At 46.9% G+C, this 25,762-nt stretch overlaps 1 protein-coding gene across 2 annotated transcripts in view; it reads right to left on the minus strand.

Moving 5' to 3' along the window:
- Positions 1–25,762, minus strand: part of LSAMP (limbic system associated membrane protein) — a 316,167-nt gene that overhangs the window by 114,948 nt on the left and 175,457 nt on the right. For both annotated transcript variants that reach the window (XM_052794300.1, XM_052794298.1), the window contains exon 3: positions 2,771–2,896. In XM_052794300.1, coding sequence (XP_052650260.1) covers positions 2,771–2,896 — 126 coding nt within the window. The remainder of the gene's footprint in view (positions 1–2,770; positions 2,897–25,762) is intronic.

Genomic DNA, 25,762 nt, shown 5'->3' on the forward strand with positions numbered 1-25,762 from the left:
TCAGCCCACGAGATTTTTCACTTATGCTCTTCCGATTCTCTCCCCCATCCCACCAGGGGGGGAGTGAGCGAGCGGCTGTGTGGGGCTTAGTTGCCGTCTGGGGTTAAACCATGACAGAAAGAAACTGCAGACAAATTCGCTAATGAACTCCTTGAGGAGAGTGCACAAAGAAAAAGCAATTTGGCCCTCTCGCCCCCCAATGCTGGTTTAATTTCAAAACCTGTCCATTCAAAACCTCCTACACAAGTTCAGTAATGTTCATTCTTCCAGTTCTGCAGTCACGAGTTTAATCGCAAAAAAAATCCAAGGAGAGAGACGTATTTTAGAAACTTTTACAATGATCTAAAATAGCTCTTTGATGCATAACAGATGTCTTCAAAACTAGCATAAATGGAGCCAAAATGCCTTACAGTTCTGGAAAAGGGAGATTCCAAGACAAGACGTGTTTCTAACTGCAGCAGCTCTGGAATAGATTTGGAACTTATATTAATTGTCAACCTCAAGGAAAACATTTAAAAGAAGCCCTTCTGTCCCCCATTTTGGGACAAGCATCTTATTGGGCTACATGCTGCACAAAGACCTGATGTCTGCCTGAAAGCAGTTCCTCTGTACGCATAAAAGGTAACAGATGGATTGAGATGAGGCAAAAGAGAGAGAACAACAAGCAGCGAGACGTGGAGGTGACAGACTGGGGACTGCCTGCCCTTCATCCCTGGCTCTAGTCGTTTAGGAAGGGGGTGCTTGGCAGGCTTCACTGTAGAGGGGAGGACTGAGGATGGATTGGAAGGGGGTCGGCGAGATGGCTCGGAGGGACGCTAACAAGGCAACACCTCTGAGACACAAGGCATGGGAGAAAAAGTGTGAAGGGGCATGCTGGAAACCTGAAAAACAGACCCAGGAAAACTGACCCTAGAATCAAAGCGGGGATGGGATTCCCCAGTCCTGTTGCTCACCAGAGGGGATAGCCAGAATGAAGATTTGCTCTGAGGAGCCTTTTTAAAAGGGAGAAAAGAAGTCTGTGTCTGATACAACGGAGTAGGTGGTACAAGTGGAAAAAAAACCACAAAGCACGAACATGCAGGCAAAGTGATGAGTCAGTACAAGAATCTTCTTATTACTGCTCTGAACAATGCATCTCATATACCAGGACTTAGTTTTCATGAAGATTTAAGCTTGCCTCCTTGTAACGCCTTTAACTTGGACAATGTTAGGCTGTGCTCACGGAATAGCTAGGGAGTATCTCCTACTTGTATACAAGAAAGAGTTAGATGGAGGACCGAAAGACTGATGCAGCAGCAAGATGGAAGATTTGATATGAAATAAATCTTAAAAGCAGAAATGCCAGAGCTAGAAGATTCTACATACATAATTAAAAGTGAAAAAAATAGGATCTATTTCCCTATATATGCTAATGGCGCAGTCACGCTTAATACTGAATATAGCAAAAGAGGAGAGTCAGGTAGTGAAGATGATACCACAGAGGAGTAGTGTTCCCCTCATCAACTCTGCTCCTCCCACCTCTTTCTGGCAGTCTTTCCCCATCTTCCTTCTTTTAGCATTGCAAGAAATGGGCCAGAAATACAAACTGCATATCTGGCTTTCATATACAGGGAAGCTCAGGAGGACTTTGGTTTGGCTGAAGGGATGGGACAGGAAATCTGAGTAATCCAATCTGAACCACAGGCCCCAAATCCAGGGGCTTCTGAATGCAGCCCTTGGATTGAGCTCTCTTTCAATGTATCATTCTACCTTTCTCTCTCTAACTTTCTTTTCTGCAATGCCCTCCCTTTTTCTGGCTGCTGAATTGCAGTAGACAGCTTGACTGTTTGTAGCACAGGCAGAAAGCTTGTACTCTGTCTACCTCAAACCCTCTTTAACCTTTTACATATATGGGAATATCACAGAAGACTATTCATATGGAGCTAATCAATGCCTTCCCCATGCATTTTAGATGAAAGAATGTCTGACGGCAAAAGAAATCAGGTAAGGAGTTCTTCTCTCCTCAAAGGACATGATACAGAGGAAGAGAAACCTACCTCTTGTTCCCATCCTACTGATAAATCTTTAGGGGGTGAAGGTTTCCTTGCAATCCAAGCTGCTAACCTCATGGAGTCTGACTACTGAAAGGATACTCTCCTTCCAAGCTTGCCATGTCCTCAAGCGTGGAAGGCACTGTTAGATAGCAGAACAAAGCTGGTGAGTTCTCCTTTATTCTGCCTGCACCCTGCTCTTCACTCATCTTGCAGACAAAACGCCTTCTTTTACTCACTTCACAAGACACAGGAAGACTGTCTGCCGAAGTGGAGAATAATATGAAATCATCTGTGCCGCTGTTTGCCCCTCCCTTTTAAGGCAAATCAGTGGGAAGCAAATTCCATGGTTTTTGGAAAGAACCTCTTCTATGTAATATCTAAATAGAAATCCTTTCCCCTCTCTCTGGCACCAGCAGTGTTTTGTCTCCACCACTGTGCTGTGTGTGACCAGCAGTAGAGATTGGGACAACTAGATGAAGACCAAAGCTAAATAGAATTACAGGTCCAATTCTGTAGAGCATCTACTGAAGTAATTTCATTTGTTTCCTCAGACAACCTGGTTATCGTGCCTGGGAAATCACACTGCAAAATAAGTTTGCAGTGCATTTAAGATTCTTGCCACTTTTTTTACAGCTGCCTGTATTGCTACCGAAATTTTCTATTGATGTTGGAAGAGAAGGAAACTACTGTACAGTTCACAAATCAACAGCACATTCTAGTCCAGTTGGGTCTCTTACCTGTTGGGGTGAGGTGTCTCCAGGTGATGACAGGCTCAGGACGCCCATTTGCCATGCAAACCAGGGTCACGTTGCTGCCCTCATTCACGGTGATGTCCGAGGAGATATTGGAGATCTTTGGTGGAACTGTGAAGACAAAAGGAAGTTGGACCTCGTTACGCAGATTTCTGGAGGGTAGCCCGTCTGACTCCTTAACCTACCTATTAACCAGAGGCAGCCACAGACTCCTCTCACAGGCTGCGCTCCTCATTACCACCTGGGTTTCTGAAATTATATCAGAATAATATGTACTGCTGCTTCAAGGATCTGCAGGTAGAAATGGCCTTTGCTACAACTATGATGCTTTGTGTTTGGACAGGTTTGAGGGACTTCATAAAATAACCTCTAAGAACTTGCCTCACTGCCCCAAGGCTGCACGGAAGGAGTCGGCAGGTTCCAAGCACTGTCCCAGCTAATTTTTACACTCCAAACAGCCCCAGATGCAGTTCTACGTCCTCCTGCAGGGTGCCAGGCCTCAAGGCACTGACTCAGAGGGTGTATCAGTTATTGCTATCTCCCATGGGCAGACAGAACCCATGCTGCTAGCCAGGACCCTGCTCTGCTGCTCACGTAACCAAATGCTCACCAGGAATTGAACCGGAGAGCTGTTAAGCTCATTTCTGTTGTGACTGCCGTGACGAGGTGAGAAGCGGGGACGTGCGCCGTGGCTAATGGGAAGGCCCAACAGCGACAGCGGGAAGGTTTTTGCAACATCTTCCAGTCAAGAAGGATCCACCGTGGGCTGCCCGCAATAGGTAGCTTCTGGCTGACTGCACCTAACACGGCACAGCACCAAAAACATGATGGGGCCTTTAAAGATTCACAAGACCAGCCATGGCTCGGGCGTTCAGGATCTTTAAAGGCCTTCCAAGCTAACTGACTTTGTGTCACAGGACCAAAGTGACCACGCTGGGACCTGAACAGGTACCTCCAGGTGAGGAGCGTGCCAGCGTATCAGCCTCCAAGCAGACCAGGCTGTTGCAATCTCTCCTCTCTCACATCCAAGTCTCGCTTCCACGCTTCACACCCTGGAAGTGGCGAGGGAGTTTTACTAAAAAGGAATCTTCTAATTTTTTTTATATATATTTTCAGCTTCTGAATTTGTGTGTAGCGAGGAATGAAACAACATCATTTTCTGCTTTGCTTACCACAGAGTAAACAGACAGCAGCCTCCCCTTCCCCCTCCTTGGCAGGAGCGGCTGATGGTCCTTTTGAGGCAAAGCTGCCTACGAGCTAGGTGGGGAAAATGAAATGAAGCCTGAAGAGAGCAACTCACCACTTCCAGCTGCGTTGCTGGATTCACAGGAATATTGTTTACAACCCACAGCTCATTAGCCCCTCTCTGTAGGCCCCAAACTCATGGGCAACGCTTCAGCATCTACGACCGTGGGACCCCCTTGGAGGGACAGGGGCTGGCAGTGCTGTGCAGGAAGGATACAGGCTTTTTGGGAAAGATAGGCTGAAAAGGCGAGGGAATGAGGTGTGCTCTCTGCAAAGGAGTGGCTGGAGTGCACCCAGCTCTGGGCAGTGAACTAGCTGGGAGTTCCTTATGCCTAAGCATAAGGATCAGAGGATATCACAGTGTCACCCTTGTTGGTTGGTATCTGCTACCAACCATTTGATTAAGAAGAGGCAGTGGACAAAGACTGCTTCAGACAGATAGAAATAGTCTCACAATCACAGTCCCTGGTGAGGGATTTCAACCACGCTGATATTTGCTGGAAGGGTGAAAGCGCCGGGCTCAAGAAGTCCAGAAGATGTGGGGGTCCCACAGGTTCAGCGTGAGTTAGCAGTATGCCCTTGTGGCAAAGACCAAGCATCCCAGGTTGTATTAGCAAGAGTGTAGCCCCATAAGCAGAAGGAAATGATTATATCCCTTTAAATGGTGCTTGTTAGACAGCATCTGAAGCACTACATCAGTTTTGGGCTCCCCAGTACAAGAAGGCCATTGACATACTGGAGCAAGTCCACTGGAGGGCTCCCGAGATGATCAGAGGGCTACAGCACCTGACATACAAGGAGAACCTAGGAGAGCTGTGTCTGTTCAGCCTGAAGAAGAGAAGGCTGAAGGGAGCTCTTATTGTTGTCTACAAATAACTAGTGGGAGGGTGCAGAGAAGAGAGGCAGGCTTTTCTCAGCGGTGTAGAGTGAACAGCAAAAAGCAGAAGACATGAGCTGCAACTTGGGGAAAATTCTGACTCAAAATGAGGAAAAAGCATTTACTTTGGGGAGGTCGGAGTCAGGAACAGGTTCCCCGGAGAGTTGGTGGAAACTCCATCCCTGGAGATATGCAAAACTCAGCAGGATGAGGCCTGCTCTAACTGGCACCGGGAAGGAAGAAGGGGCCTTGGAAGCTGGTTTGCTGCTCAAGAGCTACAACTGATGGCTCGTCAGCTCATGGCAAGGAAACCAAAGCAAGGCATGTTGGGGAATGGTTGACTGCACCAGGGTCCCCTTCCCTGGAGAGAAGGACTTTCGGAGTAGGGACACCGCCCTAGCAGCACAATACTGGGTAAAGAAAAGCATAGCAGAAAATCAGCCTCTCAAAATCAACCTCCTCTGAAAGCAAAATCCCCTGACAAACACAAGCCCTGCTACATTTTACGCTGGTGATTCACTGCGAGCCATTGGCAGTGTGTCTGCGCATGTAGGAAGACGTAGGAGGCAACAGAACAAAACAAAATAAACATTGTTGGAGAACGCTGACGTTGTCAAAGAATTTAATCCCACCATGTCGAGGGGTACGTGAGAGTTTCACTGACTGTAGATCCATTTTGTGCTTCCTCCCCCTTTATCACACACCCATTCTGCACAGCAAATGCCTGCCACTACAAAACAACAATCACACGGTGGTCTTGGAAAGTAAGCAAGTGCCTTTGCCAACCAATACCCCAAGACTGCATAAAGGGCGGCAGAAAGGAAATACTCCAGTTGGGAAATTAAATACCCTGCCTCGTCCAAGAGATGCTTGTGGCTTCATTGTTTCATGGCACACCAAAGCAGAGAGGCGGCTTGCAGCATCATGCCGAGATCTGGCTCAGCACGGAGTCAGCAGGACTCAGAAGCACTTTCTCCCTCTCCTTTCTGTCCCAGTGGATGAGGGGAGTCCCCTGTCTCACAGCTCAGGACAGACAGACCCATCGCTCCTGCCAGCTGAGCTGCAGGTTGGGAGAGCCCTGCAAGTTCTGGTGCAGAAATCCAAACCGCCACTCTTCCTACAGGGAACAAAGCGACGTGGAGGAGCACCTCAGTCCTGTAGCAGCACAGCTACCTGTAGTACATACTGCATTGCAGATCCGAGACCAACATGCACTGGAGAGGACAGAGGGGCTTAGTCTGGGAAAGAAGAAGGGAGGCTGCTATTTCTGCAAGAGTTGTGTCCCAGCTGCTCTGGGATACAAGGACGGTGACTTCGGAGCGTCCTCAGCACAGCTTCTCCATGGTGTGCTGGCAAACATGGGTAAGCAGAGCCCAGGAGTAAAACCAGTGGCTAGACCACATTTTGGGATTTTATCTTAACCTCAAGGGGTTAACATCTGCATCAGGAAAAAAGCCATATGAACAAACCAAAAAGGACTAAGCTCAAGCAGGACTAGCAGATGGAGCCGTAGGCCAGTTTGAGGTCCTAGCAGAACGGTGCAATGCCAGCCAAAACGGTTGAGGAGAGAGCAGCAAAAGCCACTACGGGGCACCAGCAACAGAGCTGCGGCTAGGACATGGTACCCTGCCACTTTCCAAAGCCATCAAGTCATTTTAGTTTGCAGAGGCTCAAGTAAACTCAGCAAATACAAACAGATCTGACCATGCCGACCAAATGCCCAAGATGAGAAGCATGTGTCCAGATGGTCATGTCTGGCATGCCACTTTTTCAGTTGAGGGAGAAAAGGGCATCCAAAGGCTGAAATCCTGTTAGACGTATAATGGCTGGTTCCTTTCAGCTGCCACCTTGGTCGGAGGGCAAGGAAAGGCTGAGAGGAGGGGAAACAGGGCAGGAAATAACTTCCCTGTGAATTTAAAACCTGGTTTGGCTTCATCTGCTTAGAATCCAAAGCCAGCTGCATTAAAAATGACTGGATCTTAGTGGACAGTAATTTCACTCAGATAAAAAGTCAGAGACTTTTAATTTTCAGGGTGTCAAGCCAGCATGTTAAAATGCCAAAACTGTCAGCACCAGCAACAGTTAGCATTGCCTCCTTGGCGCTTGTCATTACTTTGCACACACCTTTTTAGGACAGTCTTAAAATGAGAAGCTTTGACCTTATTATTTTTTCCCATGTGTGAGTTGTGTTATGTTTTCACAGTTCCCAGACTGCTGGAAGAAGGATTGCTGAGAATAAAACCTCCTGGGACCAGGATCTTCTGGGTGTCACAGCGTCCTTTTGCCCAGCCATCTCTCGTTGACCCTCAACTGGAAAACTCTTTTGTGTCTGGCCTCTCTGAACCATTAGCACAGGCAAAACCAAAGCCTGCAGACCTACAGTAGGGGAAGCACTACAGCTAAACAGTGCTTGCGGGCGTTTTCATACTCAGCCTAACAACTTGTCGCTCCAGGAGAGACCAGGCTGCTGCTGGACCCTTCTGGCTCCAGGGACCACGGGAAAGCGCTGCCAGGCTCTCTGGTACTGTTGAAAAAGAGAAAATCGCCAGAATTTTTTCCTCCCTTTCAGCATAAATGTAATATGGGGTATCCACTACCCTGTGCTTAGGATGCCCCTGGATGGGGTGGGGAGCAGAGACCAATGTGAAAGAAAGCACAGTGTAATACCCCACTGTTCCATCCCTGGAAAGGTAGGATGCCCTACCCATGCCAGGGAGAGATTCTGGAGAGATGGAAACGAGCTCCGAGAAGAACGGCTTGAAACTCACGTATTTGTTTCTTCTACGTTTCACACCTACAGGACAAGCCTGATACCAGCTCAGCGTCTCATCTTACATGTCACTGACAGTAAATAACAAACCCCGAAGTAACGAGTAGCCATTCTCCTCGAGAAGCTCACACTGAAAGAGCAGCGTGCCCGCAAGGCAGGAGCGGGGCAAGGGCAGAGATGCTGTAGGGCACCCTGGGCTGGGAGAGCTGGAGACGACGACTGCAGGGCAGGAGGGATGCAAGGGCAGAGCTGGCACGGGAATTCAAGACCAAGGCAAGGCGCAGTGACGGAGCTAGGTAGGACAGGCTTTGCGCAGTACCTGCTTACACCAAGCCCGTTCTAGTTAATTGCTGTCAATCCTTCACTTTCATGACAACTGCAACTCACATTAATTTAAATAATAAGAAAGCCTGAGACATGAAAAATAGAGCACACTCCCCCAGCGCAATCACTGTTGCTCTCAAGATGAAAGCAAGTGATTTGTTTCCACAAAACATTACCGTGTCTCAAAAACACCCGCTATAGCAGTCATTACAAACTAGGGGCCGCATACGGGAGGCGGCAAGGAAACCACAAACAAGAGAACACGCAAACATCAGATGTTGTTATCCTTGCCTTTTATGACCAAAACCCTTCAGAGCTCAAAACTCCTCCTGAGATATTACCTGGGATTGTGTGGGCGGGCTGGATCAGCTTTATCATTCAAGGCTATGGAGGAAGTAGGCAAGGAGTGGTGCTACACCCCTAATCTCCCAGTAAACGAGTCAGCCCAGTGGCTGCGAGATGCGAGTTCACATCCAGAAGGCCAGCTCCCGAGTACCTTTCCAGGAGCGCAATGGGGAACGGAACAAGAAAGCATCAAGGCCACCCTTGCTGAAGGCTATAACCAGCAACGCTTCTAGAGGTCTTTTCCTAACGTAGTTTATACTGGAACTGGCCATGCCACAGCTCCCAAACAGTTCAAATACCTGCCTTTTGATCAGAGCATCTAGACACAGCACAGGCACGGCAACCACTGCTTAGCATAAGCGGTACTTATATGCAAGGGATACGTACAGGCATGGGACAGCGGTTTCTGGCTCCTGCACCGGTTGCACTCCGCTTCCATGAGGCTTCACACAAGACCTCAGTGCAGGAGGAGGGCGGGTTTGCAAGACAAGGGCAGGAAGCACGGGACTAGGAACTCGAATCGGGTATGGTAGGATGAAAAACGGGAACAGAGGGACGTGGAGATCTCGTTGGAAGATGGCTCTGAGCCCCGTAAACACACTCACATGACGTTCACAGTCAAGATGGTCCAACTGCTCCCTTTGGGCAAACAGAGCTTTGCATAAGACCCTTAGATGCAGTCTTATACCACGGGGCAGCTACTCCCCAGTCTGAAATTACAAGACTGCTTAACAGTCAGGTATTTTGTCAGTAAGTCACAAAATACGTTAAAAAAAATAAAGCTCTTACTCCCACTCTACAGACCTAAGATACAACAAAAGCTATGTAATCCCTCCAAGACACAGAAGCAAACAGTACTGAAAATTCCTAAGAAAGCCCATAAGCTCCATTTAAGTGCTCTAACTGCTTATCCCAAGAAGGGCACCTTCGACACAAATGGAGAAAGTCACCACAACCCCTTCCACGTATTCTCATTAATTAGTTGCTTCCTGCAGCCTGTTTACCTTCCTCTCTATTGGCAAGTAGGACCCACACCTGTTGCAGAAAATTAAGACTTTCACTCACTAATCCACAGGAGCCCCTGGCTTTCAGAGCAAAAAGAAAACATCAGGACTTCTCTCCAAAGTCAAAGGAACTTTGCAGCCACTAAAGCCCTCCGCAGGTGCCTATCAATTAGCCTCGAGAGTTCTCACTTCCTTGTCCCCACCTCCCAATTAACAGCACTTTGCAACAAACACAAAGATGCTAATAAGCCCCAAGGCAGAGGCAGGGGGGACGCTGACCATCATATGGCCCTTGAATGCTTTAGAGCTGCCACCTTGCTCACCACAATTACAGGTCCTTTCCTGGGGCAATTAATTGACATCAAATTGGCCTCATTAGTCATTGTTTAGTTGAAGTGTTTAGTGGGGAGAGAGGGCCTGAAGAAGGGGCTGAGCTGCTAAACACAACTAAATGGTTTAATTTCCCTCTTATGTGTGCAGCAGGCTAATCACAGCTCTTTACAGCCATAACAAGAAACAGCTTGTTGCTGCTTAGGTCCGCAAAGGGAGCAAGCTGAGGGCTGCAAAGTAAAATCCAGACACCCTTTGGGATGCGGCACGCTAATGTTTCTGAAGCACTTTGCAGACAAAATGCGACATCAGACCCAAGATGTGTTTTTTACGGTCTGATTCATGCCGCAGCCTCAGCCAGAGGGAGACGAAGCTGTCGCCAGGGCGGGAGGGCAGAGAGTGAAGTTGTTGAACTTCATTAAAGAGAGTGGACTCTGAAACATCCTTCTGACCTTCTGCTCTGCTCGGCTTTTTTCACCCTGCCAGTGCCTCTCTCGGCATTAAAGCTTCTGGTGAAGTAGCAGCAAAGGTTGAAGGCTTCGTTTTGTTTTTTAATCCCCTGGGAACCAAAAACCTCTCAAAATACACTATGGTGTTTATACAAGGTGTAAAAATTGCTTCTTTCTACTGTCTGAAAGGGGGTACCTTGCTATGTCCACCCCTGGTGGCCTTAAGGGAAGGGTCCATCTCAGCCAGAGCATGGAAACCACTTAAGAGATCTGCAATTCCCAACCCACGCGTGTCCCCACACCGCTCTGCCCCAGCGTGGCCGATCTCCATCCGAGCATCGCTGCTGATGCCGAGAGAGGCTGGGCCGAAGGAGACACAGCGGCTGCTAGCTTGGGCCTTACATCTTGGCGAGCTTCCCCCACCGTGCAGCTGAGCCTCACCCACCGAGACGCCACGCAGGAAATTCTTTAAATCCAGATGGGGACTGCGTGTACTGCACTGACTGGGAGCAGAGAAGCAGACAGGACACTGTAAATCAAAGCCATGTGGAAAGCCCTCCCAGCTTGCCGAGCTGGGTAGCGTGTCAGAGCTCACCGCATTTGAGAGTAAGAGCTGACAAACCAAACCATTTTGTCCAAAAGAAGGCGCTGCCTCATCCGATATACAGTTAAGTGTCTGGACTATTTTTCCACATAAAATTGCATGGGAAACACATCCACTACATTGTTTAGTAGCAGACAGCAGCACGGAGAGTAAACCTGTTGGACTGTCCCATCCAAGAGCTGTTGGAAAAGTCAGGACAGAACTGGGGTCTATTGCTTACACTCATTCCTACTGATTTAATTTTTTTTTAAAACTTGTCTCCATGAAATTTTCAGGAGAGAAATTATTTCACTTCCTGACTGAGAAACAGAGGAAACAGAATAGCTTACGTCTCACGCCAACCTTGTTTTTCAGTGCACTAAGGTGACACTGTGGGGCAGGGATAAAAGCAGTCTCAGCCCTGCTCCTAGCCCAGAACCTCAGCTTTAAACCCAGACGCCAGCCTTTCACCCTAAAGCAGTTCCAGCTCCAAGCCTGAGCCCCAGGCTTCACCCACTGCTGATAGCATTTCACCCACGCCTGGCTTTTTGGTGTCTCCCCACCAAGCACAAGGTCGTGAACCCATATTTGTGGATCCTGATGCAGCCCAGGAGAGCAGGTTCTGAGTTGCATGCTTAGCATGTAAATGCAAGCACAAAGCACAAGCCAGGCATATGCCTGATATCCCCTTATCACCGTATTTGGACCTCTGGATATGAAGCGTTGGTTCTTTGCTACAAAACTTTTTTTTCTTTTCTATTAACATAGCAAATTTATGCCAGGACTTCAGTGACCCACTTATCTGCGGTTCATCTCTTTAAAGGACAACTCTGTGCATCTGCCATTCGTGTTGCTCTGGTTCTTGCCGCTTGTAAAACTGACTGCAAGCGCTTTATGGCTAACCCTCCTAGAGAGGCCTGCTGTGAAAACAGGGCCTTCTTCACAGGACATGTGTAAACAACAACAGAAGTGTTTGCCACGCTAATCCCCAGGGATTAACCCTTGGAATGCCGCCTAATCCCAAACACTTTAAGGACTACAGATGTACACAGCTTTTGGTCTTTTTTTCAAGTGTGTTTATATATTCCCTTAGACCATTTTTTAAATCTGGGAAGCATTTACTTGTGGGACTGAAACAATACAAAATCTTTCCTTCTGCAGATATAATCAGCCATCCTGGAAGATAAAGTCTGTGACAAAAGTTGTCCTTAGTGTCCAGGTCCTCCAAAGACATCTCTGAGAATTTTGTTAAGAAAAGCTTTTTCACAGAAACATTAAGCGCGTCGGATGTACATGGTATGCAGCTGAGTCCTAATATGCAGCCTTTCTAGGGCTTGATTCAGAGCCCAGGGAGCTCCTCCTTTGATGTCAATAGCCTTTGGACAAATTCTTATACACCAAGAATGGGCGATGGCTTCAAGGAAGTGTTGCAGCCAGAACAGGGATACTTTATTAGCCAATTGAGAGCAAAAAGCAAGATTATGGTTTTTTTAACTCAGTCCCAGCAGTCCTTGGCTCCTGCCTGTTAACTCTTTCTTTGGGAAGTAGACTAGGGAGCACAGGCCAGGTATGAGAAGAAAGAACAGAGAAAAGCCTATGTCATTCCAGGGCAAGAGGTACAGGTTCAGAGGGGGTTTCTATGCGTTAGGAAGACAACTAGGATTTTCCTGCTTAGGCAAGCAGAGGAGGAAGTTAATTTCAGCTAACACCCCACTCTGGATGAAGATGAGGTTGTCCATCGTAGCTTTACATGCAGGAGAAACAGCGCCAAAGTTTTTGTTCATTTGTTTTCAGATCTTATGCTGTTGCTTATGTTCAGCTCATTAGGGACAGAGAGTACAACCAACAGAACGGCCTTCGTGAACCACCTCATGGACATCCACATACAGGCTGAAAAGAAAAGGCAGCTCTCTCCAAACCCTGTTCTCAGATTCCTTCGGCTGCCCATGGTTTATCCCACAGCCTCTGCGATAAGCCACAGGGTGGCAAATACAACGCTCTAAGTGTCTTGTGCATGCCACATACCCAAGGATCTGGCTCAGTTTCAAGTGAGACAGACAGCTTCTCAGTGACAAGCCTCTCACTCAACTCAAATGCATGCGGTACATGTAAAACATCTTTTATTAGCAGGGTTTCCTTCCTTATGCATTGAATCTAGCAAAATGGAGCGGGATAGCTTGCTGTAACCACCTTTCAAGATTGCTTTCAGTTTCTAGGGGAGCAGAAAGCTAGCATAGCATTTTGGAAATGCTGGTTTTGCTTCCAGTCAAAAGTATAAAGAACAAAGCTAATAATCCCATACTCAGACCTTTATATGCTTTGGATAAAATTCACTCTTGCGTTAAGTGCACAGATTTGGAGAAGAAGGTAAAGTACTGTACACTGCCTTTGAACTGTAACTCTCCAGCTCGTGGCCTAGGACATCTGTCTGGTAAAAAACCACTGCTGTTTCCCCAGCAAGAGGATTCACTTTGTCCAATTCAGCAAGCGCTGGACAATCTCTAACACAAGCCACCATAGCTGCTTCACCGAGCAGTCAGATCAGCAATCAGAAGACTAACGTCTTAGCAGAGAGCAGCTGCCTCTTCTGATGCCAAAAGCCCAACCAAAAACATTTCAAGCAACAATGAACCTGAAACAAATCCCCATGTCCAAAAAAATCGCAAATTTGGAGGGTGAAAAAGACTGAAAGTGCAACTCCACATTTTTTCAGCTTGGGCTGCTCAGCACATTCCTGTTTTGTCACTATGGCTGGATCCACAGATGGTGGCCTTCCCCAGCACACGCAGTTGTGAAATGCCAGCTGTGAGACCTTCAACCGTTAGCTATTGTTGAGCTTGGTGATAGCTGCAGCAGCATATTTTCTAAAGGCCAGGGTGTTACCATCAGCCATCTGAGAAGGCAAAGTCAAAGAGTTCAAGGCAAAGAATCCGTTCTGTCAGAAATGCTCATCTACCCAAGTCTGATCCAGGAGAAAAGAGGTAAAAACAAATACAGTACTCCTGAAGTAAAGGCGTCCTTGAACAAAGAAGCTGGCTAGAGCTGAGATGTGATTATGGTGATCTTCCCACAAACCAACCCAGAGCCAAGGTTTCTCGGGGAGGAGAGTTTCTGCTGTCCAAGGTTTCCTGCCAAAAGAGAACGCTCTGTTTTGGTTCAGCCACGCGCAGCAGCACCGTGACGTCCTGGAATTTTCCCGCTGTTTCCTTTTCCAAGCTTTGTTGTGTGGTAAAGATGTGCCGTATAGGTGCAGACAACCGCAAGGGAGGGGAGGGATGGAGTCCAAGAACTTTGCTCTGTAAACCCATTACCGGTGCCATTTCAATTAAAGGAGAATCTCTCCCAGACTGCCAGGCATGAGGCTTATTCCTTGTAGCCTGCAGCTTTAGCAAGACACATAAAAACACTGGCTGTCCCTCTTCCCCTAGTGGAGTTCAAGTCTGCCCTCTTCAAAAGTGACAATTTTTTTGCTGGTCTCAGTGTTAGCAAACTGAGGTAATTAGCACATTATAGGCTAGGATTGCAGAGAAATGCAGGGGACAAGAGCCTCGGGTACTCAATTTCCACCGGAGCCGAACAGAATTACCCACCCAAATTATTCCGAGAGGCCGGGAGGAGGCCAGCTGTCAGATGCCCAGGGTTAGCTATAAAGGCGGGTGCCTACAAGAAAGAAGCAGCAAAATTTGCTAAGAAGTTTCGGAATAGCAAGTATCAAACGGAGGAGAAACAGGTAGACATTGTTCATTCTGGAGGATGAGGTTACACCTGGAAAAGGTCACCAGCACCTTTACGTTGAGCGGGACAAGAGGTTTACAGACAACTTTTGTCTAAAGTTCTGCAAGCAAATACTCCCCACCCCAGAAATCCAGTGCTACTGGCCAGACAGCAGGAATGAGGTGATCTCCGCTGCTGATCAACAAAGAACACTAATAAAAACCTGCAAATACTTCCACTACAGCAGGGGATCAAAAACTAAGTCCCATGGAAAACATAAGCCACGTCTCTCTGCTGTAACAGCACATCCATGTCTGAGCACTTGTAATATCACAGTTAGCAGCAGGGTCAGCAACACTACCAAAAAACGAAGGGAGGAATGACTTTGTGAAGGACTCAGTAGATCTGGTACTCCGGGTTCAGTGATTGTTCTGCTACACACTTGTGCTATAACCTTGAGTAAGTCACTCCACCTTTCTAAGGCTCAGTTCCCCTTCTCGCTCTTAAGGAACTACTGTTTACAAGATGTACGGCATCCCCAGTAACTGGTACCCGACTGGTGTCACGAGAGGTGTGACGCCTTACCACCTACAGCTCCAATAGAAGGAGCAGGGGAGGAATATCTGCAAAGCCTCAGACTGTTAAAGGGAGTTCCTTATGAGGAATTATCGTGCTGCAAAGTTCCTTGGCACAGCAAAAAGGGCAAATCCAAGGCAGACGAAACAGGCCTGATTCTTCACTGCTGGTATAAAGTAAAGATAAAATACTCTTTTACGTGAATGGGAATGCAAAGGAGGAGAGAATCAGCCCTGCGGTTCATAAACCCAAGGGAAAAAGCAGGACCCACAAAACATCGTGCAAACTGAAAAGGAACAGAAGTATAATCAATATAGTTAGGGATACTGATGGATGATAGGGATACACTCATACACTTTCCGTTCTGATGGTCATGATATACTGGAGTCTGCAAAAATGATTTCCTTAAAGTACAAAGAGTGATAAAAAAAATAAAGAAACTTTGCATCAGAACGCAATGATGAAAACTCTGCCGAAGCCTGAGGAAAAGCAGAGATATAACCGAGATGGCATCACACTATGGATCAACCTGCCACTGGATTGGGCGCAGACACTCATGACAAATAGGCACAAGGGATGCAGCGCAAATACAGTGTGACACTATATCCCGGGCATACGCTTGATGTATGGAGGATTAAATGCCACACACACACTGTCCTGGGTAGATTGTATCTAGTGCTGACAGATACCTGAGGGATCTGTCTCTTTCTTTATATACTTTGGCAATTGCCATGCCAACAAAGGATTATGGGATTGGGGGGGCGAGAAGGAGAGATCATCTGCTACTCTGTTTAACAGAGACTTTATCCTCTGGGGGGATTTTGTCAAGATGTTGGATTTCTTCTTAAATGATATTTCTACCTGCCTATCCACATTTGGGGTTGATGGGCTTTTCTCCTTTCCTGTGTCCCTGTGACACAACCGCTCGCTCTTCTGGAGTCCCCAACCAACCTTAAAGCAAACATGGCTTCTGTAAGTCAGTTTGAAGACTGTTGCCCTCAACCCCCACCCCTGTGCATGCTGCAAAGGCAAGAAACAGCCAACGTGCTGTAAAGACCAATTCCTTTCCCTCTCTGGTGCGCCCTCTGATTGACGGCTCCCTTTGTCAAGAGAGACAGACTGTCTTGAGTGTGAGATAGCTAACTATCACCTGGGGAGACTATTAGAGGGAGAAGGAGGGAGAGAGGGAGAGACAGACAGAAAGACAGACAGACAGACAGAAAGGAGAGCTGAGGAGGGGGAAAGAGGAAAGGAGCGACAGAATAGTGCCGATGAGAGAAAGACAGTAGCACTTGATGAATTAAGTTGTCAACTTCGGCATCACCTGTGTACCTTGTCATGCCAATAAATTCATTGAAGCTGAAGCCGCACTGCGAGTCAAGAGTGAGAGAGTGCTGATGGAAGGAAGAAATAACAGCCCATTTAAAGACTCAGAGCAATTTATTAGTTACCTCGGGAAGGAAGTAGTGACAACAGGGAAGGAGAGGTGCTTCCCCATCACGCTGGGCAGGAAAGCTCCTTTTGGATTCAAGCTGTCCACCCAGTAGGGCTGCAGAATGTAAAGAGATCGACAGAGACAGAGACCTGGTTCAAGAAGGAGAAATGCAGGGGAGAGGCTTGCCGGAGTCCAAGGGGAACAGCGCAGACACTTGCCTTTGCGTAGTGCTGCGTGCCTTGGGCCATCCCTTGACACGTTGAGGGAAGATGTCGAGAACAAGTAGCCAAATACCCCCGGTGTGAGAGGAGGCAAAGGGCACTGAGCACGGTCAGCATTGCAGGGCCGAGGGAACGTGACGGAAAGCAGAAATGGAAACCGCATGTCTGGCACAGAGGGGGTGCTGTGATGGAAAGCTGGGAGGGAGATAAAGCCTTCTGCTGACTTTGAAGTCGGAAGCACGGCACTGAGATGCAGAGCTTCGGCTGGCTGTACCAGGGAAGCATTGCGCTAAGGTGCCTTCCTGCAGAGCTAAGGAGATTGTCACTAACTCGGTAAAGGATCCTGCACGTTTCTTACAAGAGGAGCTCACAGGCTCCTGTCATCCCCTAGAACTCCAGTGAAGTCCGTTGGATGTGACTGAGGAATGGGAAAACTAATGGTACAATGCCCTCACCTGCTGCCCAGGCAGAACGTAGAGCCCCGAGCCACCCAGACAAGGGGTAAGTATATGCTTTCTCTCCCCCTACTATCCAAACCCCCAAAACTGAACAGCATCTGCGCCAGCTATTTGAGAAATGCATCTATCTACCTCTTCACTCCCTTTCCTTCTTTCCCCCAGCTCACCAGTCCCCACAGAGGAGCTTGCACAACCCCTGTGCTTATACGGAAGATGGTCAACTCCTGTCCAAACCTCCCTCCGCCCAGCCACAGAGCCTAGGAGTTCCAGAGGCTGATTTCCGAAGCAACCCGAGCCCCCCTGTAACCTCATTTGTAGCCATCCAAAGATGTTTATGTTTACGTGATGAGACGTGTCCGCTGACCCTTCCTTGCAATGAGCTGATCTCAACCAACTGCCAGGCTTTGCACCAAGAAAGAGAAGGACACCACCTGCTCTGAGATTCATTCCTCCCATGGCCTCTGCTCCTGCGTGCTCCACTGATGCCCCGGGCTTGGACAGAAGGGAGGGAAGGAAGGAGGAAGGAAAAACCCCAGATTCCTCCCTCGAGCAGAAGCACCAGAGGTATCTCCTTCGAACAGGGAGAAATTCTGACTCAGCCACACAAGTGGAGAAGCTAGTCTTTTCAGCTTGAGTGAAACACTGAAGACTTAAAACTGTCCAGGGTATTTGGAGAATATGGGTAGAAGTGTGTGTGCACATGCATAGCATTTGACAGCTCCATGCGGAGAAATCACACGTCTGGCATAAAATTATCATATGTGGATATCTCTGGGTGTGTATACACATATAAAATATATACATACTTAGAATATGTATATATGTATAGATACATACATACTCATATATGCACATATACGCATACTGCCACTTGCTCCTGAACCTCTCGGCCTCTCCGAGAGCTCTCATTTGGCTGGGGGTTTGTAAGCTGCAGAACAGCCACGACAAAGCTGTCCTGACTGGGGTCCCCTGAGCTGCGCAGTGTAGCTCTGTTGGCTGCCTTCAATTTGATATCAAATGAGAACAGGGATCTCGCTGAGCCGAGCTCCATTCTGATCTGGCTGGTCCCCAAATCAGATCAGATGCAGTGCCCTCAGGCTGTGGCACTGTATTAAAGTTGAGGGCAGCTTTAATCTGCTTCGCCATTTGCACAGTGGAAGCTGTGCTTGGCCTACTGGGAAATTACTGGTATGTTCCTCATTCAAGTAAAGTGGACATTTCTTTTCCAGGAGTTGTGATCTTTGGGTTCGTATAACTTAGTTTAAATGATCTAAACTGGTGGCTTCCAACCTTTCTCATTCTGAGGGCACCTTGCAATTTCCCAGGAAAGGCACACGCACCGTATAGTGAACTCTCCCGACAATAGGTTTGGTTTTTCTGAAGTCCACAGACTTCCTGGGAGTCACAGACTGAAGGGGGAAGATGACTCAGTGAAGGAACTAGGAATGAGAAGGTAGCCCGGTGCTCAGCCGAGCCTGCAAGCAGCCTGCAGCACAGCTGGACACCCATCCGCATCCATCACACTCCCTCCAGGGAAAAACCACATTTTCCCCGTGACATCACCGCAAACCGCATCCCGGGGTGCATCAAACACAGCATAACCAGCCAGTCAAAAAAGGTGATTATCCCACCGTATTCAGCATTGGTGAGGCCTGACCTTGAATACTGTGTGCAGTTCTGGGCCCCACAGTTTAAGAAAGAGGTGAAGGTCCTTGAATAAGTCAAGAGCAGGGCAACAAAGCTGGTGAAAAGGGCTGGAAGGCGTGTGCTGTGAGGAGCGGCTGGGGACTCTGGGCTCGGCTGGTTTGGAGAAGAGGAGGCTGAGGGGCGACTTCGTCGCTCTCTACAGCTTCCTGAGGTGGGGGAGTGGAGAGGGAGGCGCTGAGCTCTTCTCCCCGGGATCCAGGGGTAGGACGCGTGGGAATGGTTCAAGGCTGCGCCGGGGGAGGTTTGGACTGGACATCGGGAAGCATTTCTTTACCGAGAGGGTGGTCAGACACTGGACCAGGCTTCCTAGAGAGGTGGTCGATGCCCCAGGCCTGTCAGTGTTTAGGAGGCATTTGGACAATGTCCTTAACGACATGCTTTAACTCTTGGTCAGCCCTGAAGCGGTCAGGCAGTTGGGCTAGCTGATCATTGTAGGTCCCTTCCAACTGAAATTATTCTATTCTATCAGGCAGCCGACATCTCAGTTTCTTTTTCTCTGTCCTGACAGTCCCTGTTGGGCTATCTCTTCTGCTCTTCAGGTTTCCCCACAAAGGTGAGTGGGCTTTTTTACGTTGTTTGTTTTATAGTCTGGGGTTGTTTGGTTTTGTTTGTTTGTTTGTTTGTTTTAAGTGGAGAGGGATTGGGAGAAGGACAAAGCCAGAGTTAGGTGCCTGCTAGGATGCCACTGGCAGCCAGAGAGAATGGGGAACTAGAAGGGTGGGTTGAGGAGCAAGGCTGCCTACAGAAAAAAAGTTGGTACTGAGATGAGCTAAGAGAAGCCATAAAAACTGATGGCAAGCTGCCCTGTGCTCTGTCACACCCAGAGATCCTAATCTGCACAGTGCAGCACTATCTTAGCTGAGGGACCCAGAGAGCTTCGAGCAGGTCCGTTTACCTAGAGAAAAGGCTGGAAAGTGAGGAATTCCCAGGAATCAGTACTTGCTATTACATGCCAGAGTTGTACACACAGATTTGACAGACAAGTGACAGGAATAAGGAATATTTGATGAAGAAACAGGTAGTGACAGCTGCAGAAGATATTGGGGGTTGGCAGAAGGGGAAAAGGGATGAGGAAGGCAGAAACGAATAGGTGACTGAGAAGTACTTGTGTAATTCATCTTGAAAGGATCTTCTTGCAAAACACAGCAAGAGGGGCACAGGTGAGAAGGGCCATGGAAGAGGCACAAGCCTGCAAAAGCGTGCCCACATACACTGCCTCACTGCCAGCAACCTTTGGCACTTGGATGACCCTGTGACAGTCCGATGGATTTTCACTTACTATGGGGGAGAAAGGAAGAAGTCTCACGGTTCTTAGTCTTCTTCTGTCAGGGGTATTGAGTTGATTATCAGCCCTTTAGCAACAGGAGTAGAAACACGAAGCCGCTGTCATGGGGGTCTTTTGCCACATGTAGGGGCTTGCGATACACTTAAGCGTCCCTGTCTCCCTGAAAGGTTACTGGGCATGTCTTGCCCCACAACAAGAAGTCGCTTCTAACCACACACATGCCCTAATGGGCATCGTTGCTCCTGAAGTCGCCCCACTGACTCTTTGCAGTGCCTAGCACTAGCTCCCTTCCACAGAAGAAAGGCATTGGGGCGCACATGTAAATCCCTGAACACCAGGATGCTAGAGTGCGTACAACAGCACCTACACCGTTAATAGTGTCCTGTCACCTGGGCGCTGGCCCTGGTGGCAGTGCTCACGGCTGTAAGAGGGCTGTGTCACTTGCTAGCTAAGCAGGGCTTTGGGTAGTGCAAAGTTGAGAAGCAAGCAGGAAGATTTGACTTCAGACAGCCTCTCCGTCCAGCTAGAGGTACATGGGTACGGAAGGTACACCCATTAATGATTTCCACTCAAGCCCACCAGGCTGAGGAAGCACTGACTTCAGGACCGTGCCCAGAGAGCCTCTTTCTCAGGGAATGCGGGATCCTCTGTCACACGTTAAAAGTTCCCGAGAGGGGCTGGCATCATGATCCCAGCGTCACAGGAAAAGAACATGAAGCACTTTAGAGGTGATGCGACTTGCCCAAGGAAACAGAGGGGACCACAGTTGAGGCAGGTGGCTGTGAGGTCCATCGGTGGGACACTGGGTTGGGGGTGAAGAAGGCTAGCTTCTTACTCTGCCATGAGCATCGTGTGGCTCTGAGCCACTTGTTCCATCCCTCTTGACCCTCCTTTTTTCTCCCTTCCCTGCCCCTTCTCTTTTCCAAGTCTTTTGACCAAGGACTGACCCAGCTGTGTATGTGTGCATACACACCAGTGGCCTGGGTCTCACTTGAGCCTTTTGGTTATTGTATAGTGTACAAATGTAACAGCCCTTATTTGGTTATTGTATAGTGTACAAATGTAATACCCTTATTTGGTTATTGTTTAGTGTACAAATGTAACAGCCCAGAATTTCAGACTCACCGCCCTACAGTTTGACCAGGGTTGTGCTTTTGCAAAGACCGGTCCTGTATTCTGGGCCTATTTATAAAAAACCTAATTTGTAGGCCTGATACCTTGCAGAGGAAAGAGTATTAGCCAGAAAAATTCCCTTCCTCGAAAAGCCGTTTAAAACCAACCATGACCAACTTGCTCTCCGGGAACTGCTGAGGAGCCCAAGACACCTCAAAGGTGGCTTGCCTTTATCTGTGTCTAGCCAAGGAACAGATAAAAGTATCGTAAAGCAGCGATGGGATCATGCTAGAGCCTACAGAAAGGAAGAAGGACTTTTATTTGGAAAGACTGTTCAATAGTAGGCATGCCAATTAATAAATAAATGAAAAGAGGTGACATTCATGATGACATTTAAATGACTGAGGTGCCAACTGCTTGGTAAAATACCACATGGTCTGGAAGGAGGCAAACAAAGAAACAGGGCTTGAACAAGCAGTGAGTAATGGTGACCCAATCAATTTAACTATTGATAAAACACAGGTGAGGAAATGTTCAGGAGAAAAATCTCTGCAAATTATCAGCTAATGGATTAAATGCATCTGAGTGCGAGAGAGAAATTAACTGATCAATTCACTCAACAGCTGCTAATTATGTGTGACAAGGCACACAGAACTCCAAAGGTATACGGAGCTCAGAGGAAAGAAGCGCTGGCAGAAATATTTGAAAGCTGCCTCTTGCCACCGTGGGGTAGGACACTTGCCCCAGTGAGAGAATGTCACTGGTGCTGATGAAAACTTAACTCTGCAAATGTTTGAAGTCTGTATTTCAAAAGCACGGGAAGGGGGGTTCTTTCCCACTGCTTTGTAACAATTTGCAACATCAGGTATAAATATACGGTATCAAAATTAACGTGCCAATCTAAACAAAATTAAATGTAATGGTACAGTCAAAAGGAAACCTTTTTGCCTCATTGCAGTTAAACGTTTTGACATTAGTGAAATGAAACTAGAAAGTTAAAATGATTTGTTGTGACACTCATCTGTCAAAAAAATTTGTTGCATCACCAAGTTCCTGCAAAACGCTTTGACGCCAACAGAACTGATCTTCCAATAGGAAGCTATCTCACATTTTCTGATCACTACTTTCCCAATTTTATTTTGACTCATCATTCACGGTAATACATTCCTGACCACTTCCATTTTGGCTTGCACCTTTTAGGAAATGGTCATAGAAATATCAACTAGCTCTCCTCTCTCCTTTGGCTTACTCTTCTCACATATTGACCCTTTGGGACTCCTTCAAAGTCATGCCCTTGGAGAGTCAGCAGATTGTAGGAAATATAGAAAATAAATAAATAGTAATGATGAATTAATTGATCACCAGGGAAAATTTAATACCAAAGTGTGGTTCTTCCCTGAACCAGACCAGAACGGGAACCTCGCTGGTGCAATTCTCACCCTGCACTGTCGCGCCGAGTTTGGAATCCACTTTTGGAGCAAGGATAAGTGCTAAGCACAGATTTAACTTACTGCTTATACCAGCAATTAAATTATTAATTCAAAGGGGAAAACCAGTGTGGCTTCTAAACGAGATGAAACTTCCAAATCAGGTAGCTCAGGCCTGACATTATGACACAAGCAATGTCAATCCTGGAGATGATGAGACCTGAGCCAGGGCAGTCTTCCAGATTCATCACGCTAACAATATTTATTATCTATTCTCAAGCCCCAACTCTGTAACTTGTGAGGGTCCAGTATGTTCTATGCATGGCCTATGATGCTATTTTTAGACTGTTTTTAAAATTCATGGTTGAAGGGAATTCAGAGGATGCAATGTTTAATACAGTGCTTCATGAACTCCTGCTAGCAAATTTAATTCAATCTGTCTTGGGTTAGGAGCACTGTCACGGATTGGCAATTGCCTGAAGAACCATAAACAAGGGATAATGACAAGGGGCATGTAAGAGCAAAGTTGTAAGCAGGTGTGTAAGTGAGGTGCTGTAGGAATCCATGTGAGGTCTGCTTTCATTTAACATCTTCATTAACAAGCCTGAAGAAGTAGCTTACTAATAAAAGTGGTGGATGATGCTCAACTGGGAGGAGCTGCAAACATCCATCAGGGCAGATGAACATATAGGGGTACAGAGGGATTAAGCACAGGGGCAGAAAGAAAAGAATGGAAGAAGTTATTTAGCTCTACTGGTGAAAAAAGTCAGCTCGTGGTTAGGAAAGATCATGGGGAGTGAAGAGACCTGCACATCTTTTCAGACAGAATGGGTGTGCAACTTTGGATCAGATTTCTCAAAGCACTGAAGAATGTAAAACTGCGGGTTGTCTAAACTCAAGACAAGAGTAATGGTAAAGCAGCCTGGCACGCTATTAACTAGATGGCAATGTTATCTAAGGCCCAATCTAGAATGCACCTGTACTGGGGATGGCACATCAGCCCATATCTATCTTCATAGGTGGATTAAAGTATATCAACTTAAATAACGCTTCAAGTATAATGCTTCCCTCATTTGAGGCCCAATAAACCACAGAAGAAGAGGGAAGGAGCACATTGAAATTCATGCATTCAATATGCTTAACAGCAATGCTGAAGAAGTAAAAGGTGACAGCAAACTCCCTAGGACCTAGACAAGTTACATGGCAGAAGAGTAAAGTTTCAGACAAATTATGAAGGCACCATGTGGTGGAAGAATAGCTCTCCTTAGCGTCGCCAAGATTACATATTCAGTGGAACAAGTCATTCAGGTCTGCTGCAGCACCTAAAAGATGCGGAAAGAAGCAGGAGGGGCATTCCTCAGCTTGCTAAATCTGAACATAAAAGAGGACAACACAGCAGCTCCTGCGCAACATCTCACTTCAACACGAAGACCAGACTAGATCAATGCTTATTCCACAGTATTCCACAATATGCCCGAGAAGAGCTTGATGTTTAACTCCCCAACTAACCCAGTGCTGAAGTGTGTCCCCCGTGCTCCCGAAAACTTGGCCAGAATCGGCCCTCCTTACTGTAAATGCAGGAAGCCATAGGACTGCATTTGAAAGTGTTAACTGTTTCATGGTTGTGAATCCTTGCAATTTTGCATTCCCATTACAAGACTACAATACTTGAAAGACTAGCTCATCCCCTACTACAGCTGTGTTCCCTTATATTTAGTACTCATATATTCAAAAAATTTTTAAGGGAAGACAAAACAGAATAAGCAATCCAAAGAGAATAACTTATCAGGAATGAAAAGAAGTAAGTAATTTTGTCTGTCCCTTCTTCCCATCACCTGTGGTCCGTTTGTGCCTACTCCAACTCCTTAATTTAAGGTATTTAAAACTTAACTGGGCAAAAAGAAGCAGAAAATGTATGTCCACTAAAAAATGTATGCTTATGTATGCTAAAAAATTCCAAATGGACAGGGCTGTCAAGGGACAGAGAAGACAAGGAAGTTATAAAAAATAGAATATTCTACTGATTACAGCAGTTCAGAGCCAGGCCCTGCCACTCATTTGCTCTTATTTTGGGCAATTTTCCATATGCCTCAGCTCACTGGGAGTAGCAACGCTTTTTTTGTACCACTCCTTTTTTTATCTGGTCCATTTTAACTGTAGACTCTGCAGGGGAGAGACTATCTCTCAGCCTTTGTTTGCAACTTTATAAGGACTTACTAGATCCTGCAGACAGTACACTAGTTTTAATTGGAATAAGCGAAATGAAATTCTGTTCCTTAGTCTGTACCATACAAATGCCAAATGTAAAGTTAAAAAAGAAGTCTATTTTTTAGTTAGCTAAGAGCTAAATAAGGAATCTGAAGTATTAGTTCACTTGCAAAGGTTTTAATTCTGCATGGTGTTCATTGCAAAATGGCAAAATTAAATATTAAACCCTTGCTAAAAAAAAATTGCCACTGGGCTTCGGTAAAACATGGCAACTCAGCCTGAAATGTATTTTTTTCCCTCAGAAAATGATAAGCAGGGTGCTTAAAATAACATTTTTTGAGGTAGGTTAGTACAGTTTCCTTTTTAAAGGTGATGAGGTGAAGAAGGGAGAAGCAATGGGGCCCAGAGAATTTAAGGGGCTTGCTGAAAACCACAAAGGACATGAGTGCTTTTGTCAGGAGGCCTCATATTTTCAATTTTGGGCTTAGATCCCAGGGTCACAGGGTCTGAGAAGAAATACTTTTTGCACATTAAAAGTGCGACGCTGTGAACCGAGTGCTCTAACGCACGCACGCACAGCATATCCAACAACAAATTCAGAACCTAACCCCAGAGGCTAGATTTCAGGTACATAGGCACTTCATAGGGCACCTGGCTGCAACAGGTGGACTGCTAGTTTTGATTCCTGAGGTTTCCTTCTCCTCCTTTTCAAGCTAGACTTCCAATTTAGCAGAACAGCTCTCCTCGTCCTGACAGGCAAACACGTATTGTCCCCTTTTCCATCGCTAGCTGAGGGCGGGAGGAGGCGAGAGAGGGTTCAGATGACTTGCTGGACAAAGGAGGTTTGTAGCTACAGCCCGATGAACATCCGAGATAAGAGCAGCAACAGCAAATTGGCCCCAGTGG

This window comes from Harpia harpyja, chromosome 8 (genome assembly GCF_026419915.1).
Source record: "Harpia harpyja isolate bHarHar1 chromosome 8, bHarHar1 primary haplotype, whole genome shotgun sequence".
In the NCBI taxonomy this organism is placed as follows: Eukaryota; Metazoa; Chordata; class Aves; order Accipitriformes; family Accipitridae; genus Harpia; species Harpia harpyja.